At 45.1% G+C, this 22,500-nt stretch overlaps 1 protein-coding gene and 1 long non-coding RNA gene across 2 annotated transcripts in view; both read right to left on the bottom strand.

Moving 5' to 3' along the window:
• Positions 1-16,176, bottom strand: part of LOC144524027 (ubiquitin-conjugating enzyme E2-17 kDa-like) — a 20,236-nt gene extending 4,060 nt beyond the window's left edge. Inside the window, exons 1-6 of the mRNA XM_078259986.1 lie at positions 15,451-16,176; positions 8,300-8,363; positions 7,104-7,135; positions 5,313-5,390; positions 3,422-3,527; positions 1,482-1,575 (exon numbers count right to left, since the gene is read on the bottom strand). Coding sequence (XP_078116112.1) covers positions 1,482-1,575; positions 3,422-3,527; positions 5,313-5,390; positions 7,104-7,135; positions 8,300-8,363; positions 15,451-15,474 — 398 coding nt within the window. The 5' untranslated portion in view covers positions 15,475-16,176. The remainder of the gene's footprint in view (positions 1-1,481; positions 1,576-3,421; positions 3,528-5,312; positions 5,391-7,103; positions 7,136-8,299; positions 8,364-15,450) is intronic.
• A 3,243-nt stretch (positions 16,177-19,419) lies between these two features.
• Positions 19,420-22,500, bottom strand: part of LOC144524031 (uncharacterized) — a 3,250-nt gene continuing 169 nt past the window's right edge. The window contains exons 1-2 of the long non-coding RNA XR_013502573.1: positions 19,587-22,500; positions 19,420-19,541 (exon numbers count right to left, since the gene is read on the bottom strand). The exon at positions 19,587-22,500 is cut by the window's right edge and continues 169 nt beyond it. This is a non-coding gene — a long non-coding RNA (uncharacterized LOC144524031). The remainder of the gene's footprint in view (positions 19,542-19,586) is intronic.

A 22,500-nucleotide genomic window follows, 5' to 3' on the forward strand; every position in this document is an offset into this window, starting at 1 on the left:
CCCAGTGTGTGTGTCTGTCTCTCCCAGTGTGTGTGTCTGTCTCTCCCAGTGTGTGTGTCTGTCTCTCCCAGTGTGTGTCTCTCTCTCCCTGTGTGTGTGTCTGTCTCTCCCAGTGTGAGTGTGTCTGTCTCTCCCAGTGTGAGTGTGTCTCTCTCTCCCAGTGTGTGTGTCTCTCTCTCCCAGTGTGAGTGTGTCTGTCTCTCCCAGTGTGTGTGTGTCTGTCTCTCCCAGTGTGTGTGTGTGTGTGTGTGTGTGTGTGTGTGTCTGTCTCTCTGTGTGTGTGTGTCTCTCCCAGTGTGTGTGTGTGTGTGTGTGTGTGTGTGTGTCTGTCTCTCCCAGTGTGAGTGTGTCTGTCTCTCCCAGTGTGTGTGTGTGTGTGTGTGTGTGTGTGTGTCTGTCTCTCCCAGTGTGAGTGTGTCTGTCTCTCCCAGTGTGTGTGTGTCTCTCTCTCCCAGTGTGTGTGTCTCTCTCTCCCAGTGTGTGTGTGTGTGTGTGTCTCTCTCTCCCAGTGTGTGTGTCTCTCTCTCTCTCAGTGTGTGTCTCTCTCCTAGTGTGTGTGTGTGTGTGTGTGTGTGTGTGTGTGTGTCTCTCTCTCTCTCCCAGTGTGTGTGTCTCTCTCTCCCAGTGTGTGTGTGTGTGTGTGTCTCTCCCCCAGTGTGTGTGTGTGTGTGTGTGTGTGTGTCTTCGTCTCTCTCCCCCTCCCCCTCTCTCTCTCTCCCCCTCCCCCCTGTTGTCTGCCTGTAAGGTCACATGGGGAGCACAGTGGACCCCCCCCATCCATGCGACTACGCAGGCGGAGTGCCCCTAAAACTCTGACTCTGGTGTGACGTCATCCGGCTTCTGAGTTCTCGAGGTAAATGGAACAGATACGACCAGGGCTGCAGTCAGTGTGTGAAAGGAGCTTCAGGCTACATCTCCACTGATACGTTCCCCCTCTCATTCCCCCTGCTCTGGCGTCTCCCCTCTCATTCCCTCTGCTCTGGTGTCCCCCCTCTCATTCCCTCTGCTCTGGCGTCTCCCCCACCTCTCATTCCCCCCTGCTCTGGCGTCTCCCCCTCTCATTCCCCCCTGCTCTGGTGTTCCCCCCCTCTCATTCCCCCTGCTCTGGTGTCTCCCCCTCTCATTCCCCCTGCTCTGGTGTCTCCCCTCTCATTCCCTCCTGCTCTGGCGTCTCCCCCTCTCATTCCCCCTGCTCTGGCGTCTCCCCCTCTCATTCCCCCTGCTCTGGCGTCTCCCCCTCTCATTCCCTCCTGCTCTGGCGTCTCCCCCTCTCATTCCCCCTGCTCTGGCGTTTATGTCCAGTGTACCAGAATGATGATATTGAAATATGAGATTTGGGTGTGTTAGTTTAAACAGATTAATTCTTCTACTGGAGATAAAACTTCTTGGTGCACCGAGATCACTTTGGGCTTAAAAAGCCAGAACGTAGCGGTGGAGATGGAGCCTCTACGTTAGTTTTCATTTGACAGATGTGAACTCACTTAACAGGGTCTGTTTTGTAGATGCGGGCGATCTCTGGCACTAGCGGGTCGTCAGGGTTCGGGTCACATAACAGAGAACAAATGGACAAAAGGACTGCAGAGAGGAAGAAAAACAAACAGGTTATATCACATTAGTTCAATAATATATCATACCACATCTTCAAATCCTTTCCAAGTTTACTCTTGGTCCAAAATAAAAAAAAAAGAATATTATTGGCTGTCGCAGAACATCTCCATCCACCCAAAAGCCGCCTGTAATACTGGATCATTTCAACAATTACATCAGTCACATCTGTGTCATTTCTGTTATTAACTTATGGGGATTTACCACCTTAAAAGCTCCATCTGGTGGCTATAATCTGACATTAATATTCCTACAGAACATTACCTGGACCCAGAGCTCAAGAAATCCTTTAGTAACCGGAAGAAAAAGCCTTATTCAGACCAGGGGCGCGCTACGGTTTCCTGGTTGAACGACACGTTTCCTCAGAACAGTGTGCAACAGGTTTAACGGGTAACTACTGTTTTATTCAACCTGGACTCTATGTTTCTGTGTCTGAGTGAGTGATGGGAACAACCATCTTTGACATTGGTCCAGTATTAAGAGAGAAACAAGCTACACTGTAAGGTAATAGGACAATTGTCCAGCTTGTATTTACCTTCATTCACGTTTCTGTTGCGTGTCAGCTGCGTGGCGTTTTCTGTCTTTACACCAGAAAGGTGTCTGCTGCTGCTGCTGCTAATGCTGCTGCTGCTGCTGCTGCTGCTAATGCTGCTGCTGCTGCTGATGCTGCTGCTAATGCTAATGCTGCTGCTGCTAATGCTGCTGCTGCTAATGCTGCTGCTGCTGCTGCTGCTGCTGCTAATGCTGCTGCTGCTAATGCTAATGCTGCTGCTGCTAATGCTGCTGCTGCTAATGCTGCTGCTGCTAATGCTAATGCTGCTGCTGCTAATGCTGCTGCTGCTGCTGCTAATGCTGCTGCTGCTGCTGCTAATGCTAATGCTGCTAATGCTGCTGCTGCTGCTAATGCTGCTGCTGCTGCTAGCCTTGTCTCTACACATGTATGTTTCCCTTAAACATAAATATATTCTGATCTGATTACATCAAAGACAACGTCGGCAGGATTGACGGAAAAATAGGCTCCAGAATATTTCCTTCTGGATTGACATCCATACTCGAGACTTTCAAACATCAACATGTCATTTATTAAATGTATTTGTGTCTAAGTGACATATAAACATCTTTTCGTGTTCTATGTTGTCTGGAGATGCTTCCAACACGCTTTTGTGTGGCGTGACAAATAGGCGTCGGTCCTATTTCTAGCATGCACGTGTTTTCTGAGATGTACGTGTCACGCAGGCAGTGTGCACGCTCTAACCTGTTAACATGGGAGCCGAAATAAAAACGCGACACGCTCACGCCACGCCGACAGCTCACGCCACGCCGCCGTCATGCTCACGCCACGCCACGCAGGCGACACGCCACGCAGCCGACAGCTCACGCAGCCGATCATGCTCACGCCACGCAGCGACGCTCACGCACACGCTCACGCAGCCGACACGCTCACGCCACGCAGCCACACGCCACGCAGCCGACATGCTCACGCCACGCCGCCGTCATGCTCACGCCACGCCGCCGACACGCTCACGCCACGCAGGCGTCATGCTCACGCCACGCTCACGCAGGCGACACGCAGCCGACGCGCTCGCGCCACGCAGCCGACGCGCTCGGGGCCAGATCTAAAACCTGCGAGGGGCCAGATCTAAACCTGCGAGGGGCCAGATCTAAAACCTGCGAGGGGCCAGATCTAAAACCTGCGAGGGGCCAGATCTAAAACCTGCGAGGGGCCGGATCTAAACCTGTCTAGACTCTAAATGATCCATCCAGTTGTTCTATTCTGCATCACATCAGAGTCAGAAGGCCGTACACATGGTCTTACCTTTAGAGATAGTTAATGCAGGAGACCACTGTGATCTCAAAATATCCAAACAGATGCTGCCGTTACTGTTAATATTTGGGTGATAAATTCTTGTTGTGAAGGCGACCTGAAGGAAAGAAGGAAAGAGGAGAATCATCCTCACAGATCACAGCAGCTTCTATAACACGTTAAGTGGTTCTGACATCTGTGGTTTCATCTCTGTAACATTTTATGTGTGTGTGTGTGTGTCTCTCTCTCTGTTTGTGCGTCTGTCTCTGTGTGTGTGTGTGTGTCTCTCTCTCTGTTTGTGTGTCTGTCTCTGTGTGTGTGTGTGTGTGTCTCTCTCTGTCTGTTTGTGTGTGTGTGTCTGTGTCTCTGTGTGTGTGTGTGTGTGTGTGTATCTCTCTCTCTGTGTGTGTGTGTGTGTGTGTGTGTGTGTCTCTCTCTCTGTCTGTGTGTGTGTGTGTCTCTGTGTCTCTGTCTCTCTGTGTGTGTGTGTGTGTGTCTGTCTCTGTGTGTGTGTCTGTCTGTGTGTGTGTGTCTCTGTGTCTCTGTCTCTCTGTGTGTGTGTGTGTGTCTGTGTGTGTGTCTCTCTCTCTCTCTGTTTGTGTGTCTGTCTGTGTGTGTGTCTGTCTGTGTGTGTGTGTCTCTCTCTGTTTGTGTGTCTGTCTCTGTGTGTGTGTGTGTGTGTGTGTGTGTGTGTGTGTGTGTGTGTGTGTGTGTGTCTCTCTCTGTGTGTGTGTGATTATCTTCAGAGTGAGTAGTGACTCTAGAGTCCTAGTGAGAGAACCAAAGTGTCTCCTCTGTTCTGGTGAGATCTGGAGCAGAGACGTTAACCCTCTCCTTGATGTCATGTTGTTGACGGAGAAATGGGGAAATGCAACGCTATCAAGTAAGCTTGTTCCCCTGGTCTCTCTGTGTAATACTGCTTGTATAACCTCAACCCTGTGATGAACAGTCAGGTTAAAGACATCATTTCTTTCAGGGGAACCTGGGCTATCAGGATATGCATGGTGCAGGGATGTCACATGAATGTATACATTGTTATAGGACTATAGAGACAAAAGAAAAGACTAAACGGAAATGAAATCTCACAAAATGTATTCAAATCACACAGAGAACAATACTGACTAAACATTTGGGCTTTTGAAAATTGTTCTCCCAAGTGTCCCACACACACACACAGACAGACAGAGACACACACACACACACACACAGAGAGAGACACACACACACACACACACACACACACACACACACAGAGGGGGAGAGAGACACACACACACACAGAGGGGGAGAGAGACACACACACACACACACAGAGAGACACACACACACACACACAGAGAGAGAGAGAGACACACACACACACACACACAGACAGACAGAGAGAGACAAACACACACACAAACAGAGAGACACACACACACAGAGAGACACACACACAGAGACACACACACAGAGAGACAAACACACACACAAACAGAGAGAGAGAGACACACACACACACAGAGACACACACACAAACAGAGAGAGAGAGACACACACACACACACACACACACACAAACAGAGAAACAAACAGACAGACAGACACACACACACACACACACCTTTCTCTGCTTTTAAACAAAAACAAAGTAAGTCTCTACACTGTATTGATCTGCAGATATTAAATAAGACGTATACCGTACGTATTCCTCCTGTCGTGGGCGATAACATTGACTTAGTAGGCTTAATAGATATTATTTTACATTCTCTGGTTGTTTATTTGCCCCCCCCGGTGTGTAAAGGCCCTTGAAAGGCTTCGGCCGTGTTGTCTAGCAGAGCTCAGCCTGCCTGTTACAGCAACAATAATAAAACATGTCTATCACATCTTTTTACGTGATAAACTGAAGACATGACTCACTGACCTTGGGTGGTTTGAAGGGATAATCTGTAGGGAAATGAATAGTCAGGAAAAATACGCCACCTTGATAGGGACTGTCAGGCTGCAGCGGGAAAACACAGAAAACACAGATTACACACCATCACTCCCAATACTTCACATATTACTGGGTATTAATGATTGTTTTAGATAAGGGCTACAGTCTTTTTAGTCAATTCTGCCATCTCTAACTCATGTATAATCATGCATTTTATTAATTTGTAATGTGTCCATCTTAAATAAACTGTGTGTGTCTGTGTGTGTGTGTGTGTGCTTGTTTGACTATATTCATGGGGTCCAAAAACCGGGAGTCCAGTATACTTGTGGGGCCCAAAATGCTGGACCCCCCAAGGTTAAAGGTCTGTTTGAGGGTTAAGACCTGGTTTTAGGATTAGGGTTAGAATGAGGTTCTGGTTAGGGTGAGGGTAAGGGTTAAGGTTAGGCATTTAGTGGTGATGGTTAAGGTTAGGGTAAGGGGCTAGGGAATGCATTATGTCAATGACGGGTCCCCACAAAGATAGTGAAACAAACATATGTGTGTTTGCGGGTGTGTCTCTGTGTGTGTTAATTTGCAATGCGTCTTAAATAAACTGAACTGAATGAATCCATAATGAAAATAAGTAGTTGCAGCTCTATGCAGAAAGTACATAAACTGAATACAGGATGTGTGACAATACAGAAAAATACTTCAAGTGGTGCAAGTCTATTTCTTTTTAGTGTGGAAGTGAAAGTACGAGGTGGAAGCACATTGACGCTGTAGGTTTCATTTATTTATTTATTTCTTGCTTCTGTGTTTGGGTCATGCATCCAACCCTAACAAACTGGAATCAGTTACCTGAATATCCAGTTGATTAAAGATCTTCTTTCAAAGAGTACATGCATCTATCTGGCATGATCAAAGTTTGAATACAGGAAAGTAACTGTTCAAGTCTTGCCTGATTCTTACACCTGTGTGTGTGTGTGTGTGTGTCTGTGTCTGTGTCTCTGTGTGTGTGTGTGTGTTTGCGGGTGTCTGTGTGTGTGTTTGCGGGTGTTTGTGTGTGTGTGTTTGCGGGTGTCTGAGTGTTTGTGTGTGTGTGTGTGTGTGTGTGTGTATGTGTCTGTGTGTGTGCGGGTGTCTGTGTCTCTGTGTGTGTCTTATGTGTGTGTGTGTGTGTTTGCGGGTGTGTGTGTGTGTGTGTTTGCGGGTGTCTGTGTCTCTGTGTGTGGGTCTGTGTGTCTCTATGTGTGTGTCTATGTGTGGGTGTCTGTGTTTGCGGGTGTCTCTGTGTGTGTTTGTGGGTGTCTGCGTGTGTGTGTAGGTCTGTGTGTCTGCAGGTAGGTGTGTGTGTGTGTGTATGTGTCTGTGTTTGCGGGTGTCTCTGTGTGTGTTTGTGGGTGTCTGTGTGTGTGTGTAGGTCTGTGTGTCTGCAGGTAGGTGTGTGTGTGTGTGTGTTTGTGGGTGTCTGTGTGTGTGTGTAGGTCTGTGTGTAATGGGATGTCTATGATGTAATATGTAATATGTGTTGTGTCTAGTTTGGACCCTAGAAAGAGCAGCTGACTGCTACAGCATGGACTAATGGGGATCCTTTTAATAAACAATAAATAGGCTGCTTCTGATGTACAGTGCTGATATTTATTATGACAGTTCTGTGCAGAGCCTAATCAAAACATTATATCCCCGGGAACTCCAGAATAAAATGAAACCGAGATGTATATCGTTATATCATTATGAAATCAATCTTTCATTTACATTAACTCTACAAAAACTCTAAAGTCAGAGCAGTTTGATACTTACAGGACCCATTATAGTAGCTTGCCAATGAAACACTGGACAAAGAGAAAAAAGAGGGTTAATAAAGATTATTTACTGTAAGTAACGGAGTCACAAAGTGCTTCACAGCACCGTGGCATCATGACTTCGCGTAAACTCACACGCCAACTTTCTCAAGCCAAATGGCGCGTTATCTGGACGCATTTTGAGCCGTTTGCGTGTATGTCTACGCCGTATACAGCGGACGTCCCAGCGTTAACATACACGCCACTTTCTAAAGCCACGTGGCGTGTTATCGCGAGACTACGTCCCACGCGGGTTTTAGGAAAACACGAAATGGACAAACGGTTGGGATTAGGAAAAGAAGAACGGGGTTGGGTTTAGGAAACCCCACACGTGGGACCCGGTCCCCGGTCTCCTGGGTGAACGTCCTGTGTGTGACCCGTCCTCCCCCCCCCGACCAACCTCCCTACGCAGATTCTCGCCCTTTCATACTACTCGCTACGGCAGCGGGGTCAAACTCAGTGTCCCAGAGGGCCAGACATGTAGATTATTGACAGAGTTAAGAGAAAAAGACAAATACTACTCCAGAAAAACGTCATTATACGATCCCATAATCATAATAATAATCAGCCAAAGTCTGCATATTCCACAATCACACAAAAAACTCTTTAAAAAAGTGTCTTATCCCTTACATTTTGGGCCTCATAAAGCTTCATAAAGTTCCTCGACAAGCGACAACTACGTTGAGAAAAGTGCCCAAAAAGTTGGAAAAAGGCCGGAAAAAAAGCGTCACAATTGTCTGAAAAAGTGACAAAAACATCGTAAAAAGCGCCAAAAACTTCCGAAAAAGTGGCAAAACATTGAGTAAAGCATCCAAAACGTTAAAACAAAGTGCCTGAAACATTGAAAAAAAAGCACCTAAACTGGTAATGTAAGTCAATGGAGGCCAAACAGCGTTGATACACACGCTAAAAAGGGAGTAGGAGTCTTGATAACACGCCAATAATGGCATACGAGTTGGCGTGTCATACATACGTCACTGCATGAGATCAGTCTGTTCACAGAGCAAATACATACATAGTTTAAACAAATCCATAGTCATAAAAAGCACAATAACTCACAGTAAACGAACGCCTGACTAAAATGCGTCAGGCGTTCACCGTTATGTGTATTATACTGTGTGTGTGAGGAAAAGGAAATGTTAAAAATGATCTTACTGTCTTCCCCGACGGGTCCAGCGGAGCACTGAGCGGGAGGATCTCTGGACAGATCGGTTAGCTCCTGGAAACACAGAGACAAGAAGATACAAGGTGACGTAAAGACGCAGAAAAGGGAAATTAAAAAAAGGAAAAGACATATTCTGAATAGGATCTAAGATGCGAGGAAAGGGAGGCAAGTGGAGGAGTCGAGGAGGCAATTGAAGCGACATGAGAAGCACTGCAAGGCTCATCTCTCTTAAACACAGTTCCACGTTTCCTTCCCTCCTCGCAGGAAGGAAAGCAAGTGAAGAGTGTGTGTGTGTTGTTCTGTGTGCGCGTGTGTCTGTATGTGTCTTTGCATGTGTCTCTGTGTGTGTTTTTCTGTGTGCGCGTGCACGCGTCTGTATGTGTCTGTGTATGTGTGTGGTCTCCTTCAGAACAACTCCGTTTGATTTAAAAGTTAATAATTTAAAAAAAAGGTGTCAGAAAAAGTGTGAAAAATGCCCAAAAATTCTGAAAAAATGTCCAAAGGTGTCAGAAAAACAAAATTAAGAAAGTGTCAAAAAAAGTCAGAAAAAAACGTCATAAAAGTCAGTGTCAAAAAAGTCTGAAAAAGGGTCGAAAAAACGCCAGAAAAGTGTCCGAAAAAAGTGTCAAAAACGTCCTAGAAGTCCTAAAAAAAGGTGTCCGAAAAAAAGTCAGAAAAACGCCAGAAAAAGTGTCAAAAAAGTCAGAAAAAAAATCTGAAAAAGACAGAAAAAAGGTGTCAGAAAAAAACGTCAAAAATGTCAGAAAAAGTGTCAAAAACGTCCTAAAAAATTCAAAAAAAGGTGTCCGAAAAAAACGTCAAAAAAACGCCAGAAAGTGTCAAAAAAAGAGTCTGAAAAAGTTTCAAAAAAGTCAGAAAAAGTGGCAACCAACTGCAGCGGAGACATGAAGCAGATGTTGTTTTTCTCCCGTGTGTCTCCGTGAGAAACAAACGGAGACACACGGTTGGTTATTGATGTGTAAGCAGCAGCAGCTCTATTTTTACCCAGAGGAGTCGGGAGGCCAGATCAGGATATATCAGCGGAGAGAGGAGGGGTTCTTCAACACATGGCTGCTTATAGGACGACGGGTTTGTATTTCCAGCCTGCAGGTCCGTGTGTGTGTGTGTGTGTGTGTGTGTGTGTGTGTGTGTGTTGGTATGTGACATACAGGCTTGGCACACGGCTCATCTTTCAGATCCGTCTGAGTTTGGGAGGCGAGAAAATGACAGAAACCATTTACTAACAAACTAAAGTCATGTTGCACTAAATGGTTCAAGCCCAGGGTTCAACATTAAGGATTTTTATATATATATATATATATATATATATATATATATACACACACACAAGTGGTCAAGAGTTTGGGGTCATTTAGTAATGTCCATTCCCCTCCATTATAGACAGAATACCAGCTGAGATCCGTTGTATTGTTGTTTTAACCAGGGCAGCAGTTTTCAGATTACATTATGTGTTGTAATAATGTCAAAAGGGTTCTCGACTGTTGTAGAAAGAAGTGGCTGATCTTTAAAGCTCCCATATTCTGCTCATTTTCAGGTTCATAATTGTATTTTGAGGTTGTATCAGAATAGGTTTACATGGTTTAATTTTCAAAATAACACCATATTGTTGTTGTACTGCTCATTGCTGCAGCTCCTCTTTTCACCCTGTGTTCAGGTCTCTGTTTTAGCTACAGAGTGAGACCTCTCACTGCTGGAACATCTTTGTTGGCAGTCGCACATGCTCAGTAGCTAGGTAAGGACTACATGCTCAGTAGCTAGGTAAGGACTACATGCTCAGTAGCTAGGTAAGGACCACACGCTCAGTAGCTAAGTAAGGACCACACGCTCAGTAGCTAGGTAAGGACTACGTGCTCAGTAGCTAGGTAAGGACCACGTGCTCAGTAGCTAGGTAAGGACCACGTGCTCAGTAGCTAGGTAAGGACTACACGCTCAGTAGCTAGGTAAGGACTACACGCTCAGTAGCTAGGTAAGGACTACACGCTCAGTAGCTAGGCAAGGACTACACGCTCAGTAGCTAGGTAAGGACTACGTGCTCAGTAGCTAGGGTAAGGACTACGTGCTCAGTAGCTAGGTAAGGACTACACGCTCAGTAGCTAGGGTAAGGACTACACGCTCAGTAGCTAGGTAAGGACTACACGCTCAGTAGCTAGGTAAGGACTACACGCTCAGTAGCTAGGTAAGGACTACATGCTCAGTAGCTAGGTAAGGACTACACGCTCAGTAGCTAGGTAAGGACTACACGCTCAGTAGCTAGGTAAGGACTACGTGCTCCGTAGCTAGGTAAGGACTACGCGCTCAGTAGCTAGGTAAGGACTACATGCTCCGTAGCTAGGTAAGGACTACATGAGCTAGCTAGCTGTTTCTCCAACTTCAGTAGTACAAGGCAGGATTAGCTGGGAGACTTCTTCTAAACGAGGGAACACTTCCACCTTTGTGTTGAATACCTGCAGAACAGGGACATGGAAGTAGTTCTTTTGTAGATTAGGGTGAACTAGTGTGTGTTGTAACAGTGTTTTGCCATTGAGAACGAGCTAGCACGCTAACGGTTAGCCCCCTAGCCCCCTCGTCTCAGCTAGTGACGTAGAAAGCCGTGCAGATGTTGACCAGCTGACCCAGAGACTGAAGACAGGACACATTCAGAAACCGTATCTCACTCAGAACAGCATGGATGGTTGTTTTCAAGGTTTGTATGCGTGCAACCATTCATCCAATGGTCCAAAGGCCCATCCTGTTTACTAATCTGATATCATTTTAAAAGGCTAACTGAGAAAACATTGGAGAACCATTTTGGTATTACGTAAACACATAATGTAATCTGAAAACTGCTGCCCTGGTTAAAACAACAATGCAACGGATCTCAGCTGGTATTCTGTCTATAATGGAGGGGAATGGACATTTCTAAATGACCCCAAACTTTTGACGGGTAGTGTATATAAAAATGTTTGATTGTTTTCGCCAAGCTTTGAACGTGCTGACAGTTTGTTTGCAAGTGTGGCGTTGTGGAGGAGGGTCTGTCTAGTCCTCACAGCATTCCTGGATGGGAGGAAACCCTGCTCTGCTAAATAGTCTCAGGAAGGAGCTTGTTTTGGTGGAACATGTGGACGTTCAACAGTAGTTTTAGTCGTGCAACAGAAAGCTCAGATTGGACAGATAGTCTAGCTAGCTGTCTGGATTTACCCTGCAGAGATCTGAGGAGCAGTTAACCATAGTCCTCACAAATCAGCCGGAGGTTAGAACGCCAACACAGAGACAGAGGAAGGGGACGCACATCCGGACGCACATCCAGAAAAATATGCGGCGGCAACAGAGCGTAGTGTAACATCGTGGATATAAACTAGTGGATTCCTAAACCACAGAGAGCCAAAACAACCCCAAAGGAAACACTAAGAGAGACACAGAATGTATAAGGGGTTTTAAATTAAGAAACGTAATATTTTCTTGAGGAAGGACGGCCAAATACACACACTACCAAGTGGCCAAATACACACACTACCAAGTGGCCAAATACACACACCACCAAGTGGCCAAATACCAAGTGGCCAAATACACACACTACCAAGTGGCCAAATACCAAGTGGCCAAATACACACACCACCAAGTGGCCAAATACCAAGTGGCCAAATACACACACTACCAAGTGGCCAAATACACACACTACCAAGTGGCCAAATACACACACCACCAAGTGGCCAAATACACACACTACCAAGTGGCCAAATACACACACCACCAAGTGGCCAAATACACACACCACCAAGTGGCCAAATACACACACCACCAAGTGGCCAAATACCAAGTGGCCAAATACACACACTACCAAGTGGCCAAATACCAAGTGGCCAAATACACACACCACCAAGTGGCCAAATACACACACTACCAAGTGGCCAAATACACACACTACCAAGTGGCCAAATACCAAGTGGCCAAATACACACACCACCAAGTGGCCAAATACCAAGTGGCCAAATACCAAGTGGCCAAATACACACACTACCAAGTGGCCAAATACACACACTACCAAGTGGCCAAATACACACACCACCAAGTGGCCAAATACACACACTACCAAGTGGCCAAATACACACACTACCAAGTGGCCAAATACCAAGTGGCGAAATACCAAGTGGCCAAATACACACACTACCAAGTGGCCAAATACACACACTACCAAGTGGCCAAATACACACACTACCAAGTGGCCAAATACACACACTACCAAGTGGCCAAATACACACACTACCAAGTGGCCAAATACACACACTACCAAGTGGCCAAATACACACACTACCAAGTGGGCCAAATACACACACCACCAAGTGGCCAAATACACACACCACCAGTGCGCCAAATACCAAGTGGGCCAAATACACACACCACCAAGTGGCTACACACACTACCAAGTGGCTAAATACACACACCACCAAGTGGGCTAAATACACACCACCAAGTGGCCAAACACACACACTACCAAGTGGCCAAATACCAAGTGGCCAAATACACACACTACCAAGTGGCCAAATACACAAGTGGCCAAATACACACACTACAAAGTGGCCAAATACACAAGTGGCCAAATACACACACTACCAAGTGGCCAAATACACACACTACCAAGTGGCCAAATACACACACTACCAAGTGGCCAAATACACACACTACCAGACTCCAGACCACAAACACAGCGACTACAGCAGACAACGATGTCGTTAGGGACAGAGCCATTCAGAGCCATGTGATCAACGATAGAAAACACTGACAGCCAATCAGAATCCATCTGAGTTTAGACCTTTTTTGATTCATAAAATGTACCTGAAACCATGAATATGTCGGTTATTACTACATACATTCCTGTAACTGTACTGCTGTATGAGAGCTTGAGGTATTATTATCAGCTGGAGCGTGCCAAGTACTACTTCCACCTTTGATTGATTGTAAACTAGGGTTGCACGATATTGACAAAATGTGATACTGCGATGTCGCTATTAATCTCGATATTTTTAAACATATGTAACGGGACACAACTTTTCTCTCTTCTCTGATTCGTTCTGTTTTGTTGTCTCCATTTCTTCACTTACACCGTCACTCTGTCGAAATATGCACACACGTCACATGGTACGCTCCATAGGGTTTGTTACGTGCGCTGACCAAGAGGGTCAGCTTCTCCTCACAACCCGTAGCTTCTATGGCGCCAGTCTGATGCTACCAAGCCATTAGCATCCCGTTAGCATCCCATTGACTGCCATTCATTCTGACGTCACTTTGACAGAGAATACCTTCACATCTGACGCGTTTAAAGACTCTATTTGTCCGTTGTTTATTTCTAAAGAAACACGACAATGTATAAAAGGCTCCATTACCTTGTAGCTCACGTTATGGCTCCGTAGCAGACGTTTTTATAACAATAGGCTAACGATTGGGTCATAACCACGAGACTTCCTGTCTCATAGTAGAGGAGTTACCGTATAGTACAGGAGAAGCTCTCAGGCAGTTTGGACTTCCATCAGCTGTTTAAGTGTAATGACTAATGTTAACTATCATTTTAGTGATCAATAATGAGCCTGTGTCTATGTTATCTCCTTACATATACCTACGCTCTCCGTCTCTGCTAGATTGGGAATGATTGAGATTTCTCTTGGCACAGCTACCAGAAGACTTCCAACTTTCAGACAGGTTGCTCACGTCACATCTACGTCTTCAAGCTCAGTTGGAGGCTGCTCAGTAACGCTCAGCCATCACCGGGAAAGAGCTTCTAATGTCCTCCACTGGTCTCCGTCCAGAGACACGGGACCTGGTGGCCCATTATATATACAGTCTATGGTGACATCAGGTCTCTGCACACATACACCCATTCAGGAACCGTCTAGCAAGGTAGAGATGGAGTTTTTCACACTATCGTCATGGCTGAGCCGGCCAAAAAGAAGCAGAAAGCTAGGAAAGCATTGTCGGAGGAACAGAGGAAGAGGAAACGCAGACTGACCGAGCGAGGACTCAGACACGAGTAAACATAGCAGCTGTCAAATATCTGTCCTGAAGCTGTAGGGAGAGCTCTATAGAGAAACCTGCCAGCAAAAAGCAAGAAAACAGCGAAGAAATGGCCAAAACTGCATAGCGCCCCTTTAACGTTGTTACGTCAAATGTTGTCTCACACCAAACTCCAGCTAAAATCTGGCTGTTTGACGTTGTTACGTCAAATGTCTCACACCAAACTCCAGCTAAAATCTGGCTGTTTGACGTTGTTACGTCAAATGTTGTCTCACACCAAACTCCAGCTAAAATCTGGCTGTTTGACGTTGTTACGTCAAATGTTGTCTCAAACCAAACTCCAGCTAAAATCTGGCTGTTTTACGTTGTTACGTCAAATGTTGTCTCAAACCAAACTCCAGCTAAAATCTGGCTGTTTGACGTTGTTACGATCAAATGTTGTCTCAAACCAAACTCCAGCTAAAATCGGGCTGTTTTACGTTGTTACGTCAAATGTTGTCTCACACCAAACTCCAGCTAAAATCTGGCTGTTTTACGTTGTTACGTCAAATGTTGTCTCACACCAAACTCCAGCTAAAATCTGGCTGTTTGACGTTGTTACGTCAAATGTTATCTCAAACCAAACTCCAGCTAAAATCTGGCTGTTTTACGTTGTTACGTCAAATGTCTCACACCAAACTCCAGCTAAAATCTGGCTGTTTGACGTTATTACGTCAAATGTTGTCTCACACCAAACTCCAGCTAAAATCTGGCTGTTTTACGTTGTTACGTCAAATGTTGTCTCACACCAAACTCCAGCTAAAATCTGGCTGTTTTACGTTATGTCAAATGTCTCACACCAAACTCCAGCTAAAATCTGGCTGTTTTACGTTACGTCAAATGTTGTCTCACACCAAACTCCAGCTAAAATCTGGCTGTTTGACGTTATTACGTCAAATGTTGTCTCACACCAAACTCCAGCTAAAACCTGACGGTTTAACGTTACGTCGAATGTTGTGTCGTCATCGGCAGCAGCTGGCCGACAAGCTAACGCTGCTAGCAAACGAGCTAACGGCATCAGAAACATGTTACTAAAGCTACAAACGAAAGACTCTGATGTTAATTAAATGTGGGGTGAGAAAGGGAAGTCCGTTACCTTGGTAATTCGTTTTAAAGCCATTGTGTCTGCGTGAAGGGACCAGCTGTCGAGGTGGAGGAGGTGGAGGAGGAGGGCAGGCCAGCTAGGTGATGCTAACTAACTAGCATCTAGGACTCTGCTAGCTTTTGTAGTTTCAGGCGCTAAGCTAAGATAGCTGTGATATACACATACGCTGTTTAAACTACAACTGTTTTGTTGAATCTCGGATTTTTTTCACTAACTTATGGCTCTCAAGTCTGGAGAATCTCCAGCACGTCAGCCCTGACTTTAGGCTGACACACGAATAACGAACCGGAGAGACCGCAGCAGCTCAAAATGTCTTCCGTTCACACAGAGAGCTGAAACCGTTGGCAGGAGGGCTCACTCTGACGCTGTTCACGGTACCAGAGCAACTGTCACAGAACCGTTGGGAGGAGGTCTCACTCTGACGCTGTTCACGGTACCAGAGCAACTGTCACGGAACCGTTGGGAGGAGGGCTCACTCTGACGCTGTTCACGGTACCAGAGCAACTGTCACAGAACCGTTGGGAGGAGGTCTCACTCTGACGCCGTTCACGGCGCCAGAGCAACTGTCACAGAACCGTTGGGAGGAGGTCTCACTCTGACGCCGTTCACGGCGCCAGAGCAACTGTCACAGATCCGTTGGGAGGAGGTCTCACTCTGACGCCGTTTCGAGGCGCCAGAGCAACTGTCACAGAACCGTTGGGAGGAGGTCTCACTCTGACGCTGTTCACGGTACCAGAGCAACTGTCACAGAACCGTTGGGAGGTCTCACTCTGACGCCGTTCACGGTACCAGAGCAACTGTCACAGAACCGTTGGGAGGAGGTCTCACTCTGACGCCGTTCACGGTACCAGAGCAACTGTCACAGAACCGATGGGAGGAGGTCTCACTCTGACGCCGTTTCGAGGCACCAGAGCAACTGTCACAGAACCGATGGGAGGAGGTCTCACTCTGACGCCGTTCACGGTACCAGAGCAACTGTCACAGAACCGTTGGGAGGAGGTCTCACTCTGACGCCGTTCACGGCGCCAGAGCAACTGTCACAGAACCGTTATGGAGGAAAAGACATGCTGTACATATCCATATACCTTTCTGTATATCTTCCTATTTTTTTTCTTCCTTTAGTGTGACTTTTATATAATTGGTTCTATCATATCGCCTATTTTATTGTTTTATTCTCATTTTAACATTTACATTTTTTTTTTTTTTTTAAATAGAACCGGAAAACGCAGGAAAAACACCAGCAAAAATTATTTAAATCTTCTTTTTAATCATATACTGTTATTTTATTTTTTACTGTACATTTTATTTTTTTCATTCTTTTTTTATTTTTATTTTAAATTATTTTGGGATTTTTTTCTCAATAATCACCAATGTATTTCCTTTATTCCATTTACCTTTATTTTTATTTATTTATTTACTGTAAACTATATTTTTATTTAAATTTCCCATTATTTTATTTAAAAAAAACCTTTTTTTAAATCCTTTTTGAAGTAATGTTTTACTTACATTTCTATTTTATTAATAACTAATATATTTCTCTTTTATTTCATTTACCTTAATTCCTTTTGTGTACTTTATTTAAAATTATTTTACTTATATATTGTTTTATTTTCTCACTTTTTATTATAAAAAAAAAATAAGTATTTAAATATTTAAATTATAACAAAATAAAAGGCAAAATGACAGAATAAAGCATATACAAGTCTCACTAAAGGTAGAAAACCCCCCCCCTTGTATAAAATAGACAGAAACATGTGTAATATGAGTCTTTTTAGGAGATAATCTGATGCATTTTGAATTAAAAAACATGCAGAGTAGAAGTACCGGCTGCACGTTCTTTCAAAGCATAATGAACAAAAAAAGATTAATTAAAAAAATAAATAAAGTCCTTTAGTTGCAGTTATAAATAACCAAACGTTACGAGTGTTTATTTATATAAAAACAACTTTATTTAAAAAATACATCCTATAAAAAGATGGTGTAGAACTGTACAGTGCAGGGCCAAGATATAAATATCAGAGAGAAGCTTTGGTTTCACACTGAGAGAAAAAGACTACAACTCCTCATAGCTCTGGACTTCCTTTCCCACAATGCTTTGCATTATGTGACAAAGCTTGGCTGAAGCGTGAGATATGGTTCTGCAGCCCGGTCTCATTCGTGATATGGTCACGTTAGTCAATCTACTGATTTGTGGACTTTGGTGATCACAGAACGACGACGGGAGCAATAAGGGAAGAAGTTCCACTCTCTCGTTACGTCTGCATGTGTGTGCCTGTGTGTGTGTGTGTCTGCATGTGCGCGTGTGTGTGTGTGTGTCTGCATGTGCGCGCGTGTGTGTGTGCATCGTGCGTGTGTGTCTACATGTGCGCGCGTGTGTGCGTGCGTGTGTGTGTCTGCATGTGCGCGCGTGTGTGTGTGCATCGTGCGTGTGTGTCTGCATGTGCGTGCGCGCGTGTGTGTGTCTGCATCGTGTGTGTATGTGTGTGTCTGCATCGTGCGTGCATGTGTGTGCATCGTGTGTGTATATATATATATATATATATGTATATATATCTGTGTGTGTCTGCATCATGCATGCGTGCACGCGCGTCTGTCTGCATCGTGCGTGCGTGTGTATATCTGTGTGTGTCTGCATCATGCATGCGTGCACGCGCGTGTGTGTCTGCATCGTGCGTGCATGTGTATATCTGTGTGTGTGTCTGCATCATGCATGTGTGCATGCGCCTGTGTGTGCGTGTGTGTCTGCATCATGCATGCGTGCACGTGCGTGTCTGCATCGTGCGTGTGTGTATATCTGTGTGTGTGTCTGCATCATGCATGCGTGCACACGCCTGTGTGTGTGTGTGTCTGCATCATGCATGCGTGCACGTGCGTGTCTGCATCGTGCGTGTGTGTGTATATCTGTGTGTGTGTCTGCATCATGCATGTGCGCACGCGCCTGTGTGTGCGCATCGTGTGTGTGTGTGTGTGTATATCTGTGTGTGTGTCTGCATCGTGCATGCGTGCACGTGCGTGTCTGCATCGTGCGTGTGTGTGTATATCTGTGTGTGTGTCTGCATCATGCATGCGTGCGTGTCTGCATCGTGTGTGTGTGTGTATATCTGTGTGTGTGTCTGCATCGTGCATGCGTGCACGTGCGTGTCTGCATCGTGTGTGTGTGTGTATATCTGTGTGTGTGTCTGCATCATGCATGCGTGCATGCGCGCGTGTGTTGTTGTTGATGGAGAAGGAGAACCAGGAAATGAGTCTTGGGGGGAGAATGCAACGCTATCAAGCCACGGCCGAGCAACGTGCATCGGCGCGACGTGTAGTTGTACGTGTTTGGAGAGGTGACGTCGGTCAGGAGCGTCGGTGTCTCCACGTACCTACAGTACATACGGCCTACATTTAACACAGAACCCGAAATCACGCTTCAGTCTTTGTGCTAAAATACACGAATGTTATTATCTCATCAGAGGAAGACAGAACAGACCGAAGAGAACAGGAAACACACGTTTGTTATTAACAAGTTCATTAAAGGACAATTCCAGTCGATGGAAATGTGGAGAGCTGTCAGTAGAGAAAAACTAAACCAACCGGTGCTGCCTACACCGTGTTATCCTCCTGCTAGCGTTAGCTGGGGGGGCAGGATGGACAGTCAGTAGCTGTGAGCAGGGTTCATACACATTTTAACCAGGACTTTTCCAGGACTTTTTTTGACTTTTTTTGACTTTTTCATGACTTTTTTTGACTTTTTCATGACTTTTTTTGACTTTTTCATGACTTTTTTTGACTTTTTCATGACTTTTTTTTGACTTTTTCATGACTTTTTCTTGACTTTTTCATGACTTTTTCATGACTTTTTCATGACTTTTGACTTTTTCAATGACTTTTTCAGGACTTTTTCCATAACTTTTTCAGGACTTTTCCAATGACTTTTTCTATGACTTTTCCATGACTTTTCCTGACTTTTTTCAGGACTTTTTACTTTTTCAGGACTTTTTCTATGACTTTTTCTATGACTTATTCAGGACTTTTTCAATGACTTTTTCTTGACTTTTTCTATGACTTTTTCAGGACTTTTTCTATGACTTTTTCAGGACCTTGTCAGGACTTTTCCAGGACTTTTTCAATGACTTTTTCTTGACTTTTTCTATGACTTATTCAGGACTTTTTCTTGACTTTTTCTATGACTTCCAATGACTTTTTTAGGACTTTTTCATGACTTTTCCGCAAATGTCCATGACTATGTCAGTCGACATTATACAATAAGAATAAACATCTGTGTTAAAGTTTACCCTTCCTCAGAGGTTTAACAATCAAATGAATGATAATGTATGTTGTTCATAGTGGGATTCGTAATATCGCGCCCCGACTAGAACGGTGAGGTTGACACGACGTGAAATACATTTATTAATCACATATTATTACGCTGTGTTAAAAAAAGCTAGACATACTCTAAATGTCATTACAAGTGCTCCCCATGTGCAGTGATTCCTTCTGAGGGAACACAGGGAATCTGGCTGGAATATTGGATTGTATGAGTTCAACAATCGACTAGTGTGGACTTGACAGGAAATAAACAGAGCTATGTGCTGGCTGGATTAACAACATTTATGTCTTTCTGTCACATCTACAGCAGCCAGAGTCACTGTGTTCCCTGAGAAGGAATCACTGCACATGGGGGGGCTCTGATAATGACATCTCAAGCATGTTTAGAGGCTTAAAACAGGTTTAAAACCTGCCCTGTTTAAGCCTGTTGGGTGCTAACGCTAGCAGGAGGATAACACGGTGTAGGCAGCACTGATTGGTTTAGTTGTTCCCTCTACTGACAGCTCTCCACATTTACACACAACAGAGCTACGTGTTGGAATAGACCGGGATTCTCCTTTAAGTTTCTATTTGTATGAAACATTTTCAGTGGCGAGACGGACAGAAAACAAACGGCCCTTACTTAGAAAAACAACAAACAGCTTAAAAAAAATAATCAATGAAACGTGCACACTCAAAAGGACCGTTTCAGGGTTTTTCCAAGTCTGTCTTTATACATTATTCATGTTTATATGTGAAGAGTTGTTGCTGTTGATCCTGATCTCTTTATAAAATGATTTTATATTTACATAAACATACTCCGTCAGTGTGTTTACATGCACAGCAGTAACCAGTTAAAATACACGCAGAACCATAACTCACGCACTGCTGATCTGCTCGGGGCTTCAGGTGCTGCGAGCAGATCACTCCGCCCATGTAGCAGATCAGCAGTGCTTCGCCTTCTGAGAATATAGTTCCCAGTTTGTATACGGTTAGAAGATGGCTGTGTGTCATGTGACCTTGTTATTTGTTCACGCTGTGACTCTACAAATCACAACATGTAAACAGGAACATGTTGGCGTTATTTTGTCACTTATTGGGAGCAGTAGGCTAGCTGGAGCCAGTTACCTCCAGGATCTGTGCTAAGCTAGGCTAGATGGAGCAGGTTACCTCCAGGATCTGTGCTAAGCTAGGCTAGATGGAGCAGGTTACCTCCAGGATCTGTGCTAAGCTAGGCTAGATGGAGCAAGTTACCTCCAGGATCTGTGCTAAGCTAGGCTAGATGGAGCCAGTTACCTCCAGGATCTGTGCTAAGCTAGATGGAGCCAGTTACCTCCAGGATCTGTGCTAAGCTAGGCTAGATGGAGCCAGTTACCTCCAGGATCTGTGCTAAGCTAGGCTAGATGGAGCAGGCCGGGGGGAATGTCTAACTGTTCAGATGCACCACTCAGGGCCGGGGGGGGTGTCTAACTGCGTGTCAATCACTGCTCATGCACACGCATTCATTCTCCCTTGTGGGGGGAGGGGCTTAGGAGACCGTTTTGGGCTTTAGCAGAAAGGGGGGAGGGACTGAGAAGTTGTCGATCTTCAAATTCTTTGCCTAAGTCCTGGATCTATATAATCCTACATACACGTGCACCTTTAAGTTGAACCGAAATCAGGAACCACAATGTGTTTTCTAATTCGGTCCGATCCCTACCGGTTGCGTAGAGGAACTGGGTTTCGGTACCCAACCCCAGAGGACAGTTGCATGTGCAGACGCTTAAACCAATCACAGCCCGTTTAAGATGTACACATGCAGAGATACTCCGGTTACTGAAGGAGTTCTCTACCTCTGCTAACGGGTTATTATTCAAGACACTAGTACTTGCATACAGGGCCACCAACGGATCAGCACCAGCTTACATCCGGGACATGGTCAGAACCTATACCCCAACCTGCTCGCTGCCCCCTTACAGCGGGTCTACAGTCAGCTAAATGACATGTAATGTAATAGAACTCAGACTATTATATATTATATGGAGGTGTTTACATGACGTATGAGAAACTGGGGGAATTGGTGCAGGGAACACGGAGTAGCTGCAGCTACGTGTACAAGCGTCCACGGAGCTACAACGGCAGTGGTCGGGGCAAGTTTTAGAGAGCCTTTGTGCCTCTTAACAGACACAAAATGTTATTAAAATGTCTGTGCAATATGAACAGGGCCCTTACGTGAGAACAAGACGCGTTCACCTACCCTGTCTCGATTCTTCTGGTAGCTAGCTCGCCCTGTTAGCTGCTAGATGCTAGCTGCCGTCCGTGATAAGTGTGTTCAGCCAAAATATCACGCAGCAGTTCCGTGTGTATTTGTAGCTCATCCATTTAGTGTGTGATCGATCTGTTGTTTGCGAGTAGGAGGCTTGGCAGTGTCGATATTCAAACGAAAGTACACGCATATCTATAGCGATCAAGATTAACGTAAAAATTGGCTGGAATTCTCCTTTAACCCGAACGTAATGGTTTTGCACGTAAACACACAGACAGTGGAGCTGTGTTATGAACAGATCTTTTCACAGCCAGGAGGAATCAAACACCAACATCTCTTCACTTGAGGGTTATATTAAAGGTCCCATGGCATGAAAATGTCCCTTTATGAGGTTTTTTAACATTAATATGAGTCCCCCCAGCCTGCCTATGGCCCCCCAGTGGCTAGAAATGGTGATAGGTGTAAACCGAGCCCTGGGTATCCTGCTCTGCCTTTGAGAAAATGAA

The sequence above is a fragment of the Sander vitreus genome, chromosome 10 (genome assembly GCF_031162955.1).
Source record: "Sander vitreus isolate 19-12246 chromosome 10, sanVit1, whole genome shotgun sequence".
In the NCBI taxonomy this organism is placed as follows: Eukaryota; Metazoa; Chordata; class Actinopteri; order Perciformes; family Percidae; genus Sander; species Sander vitreus.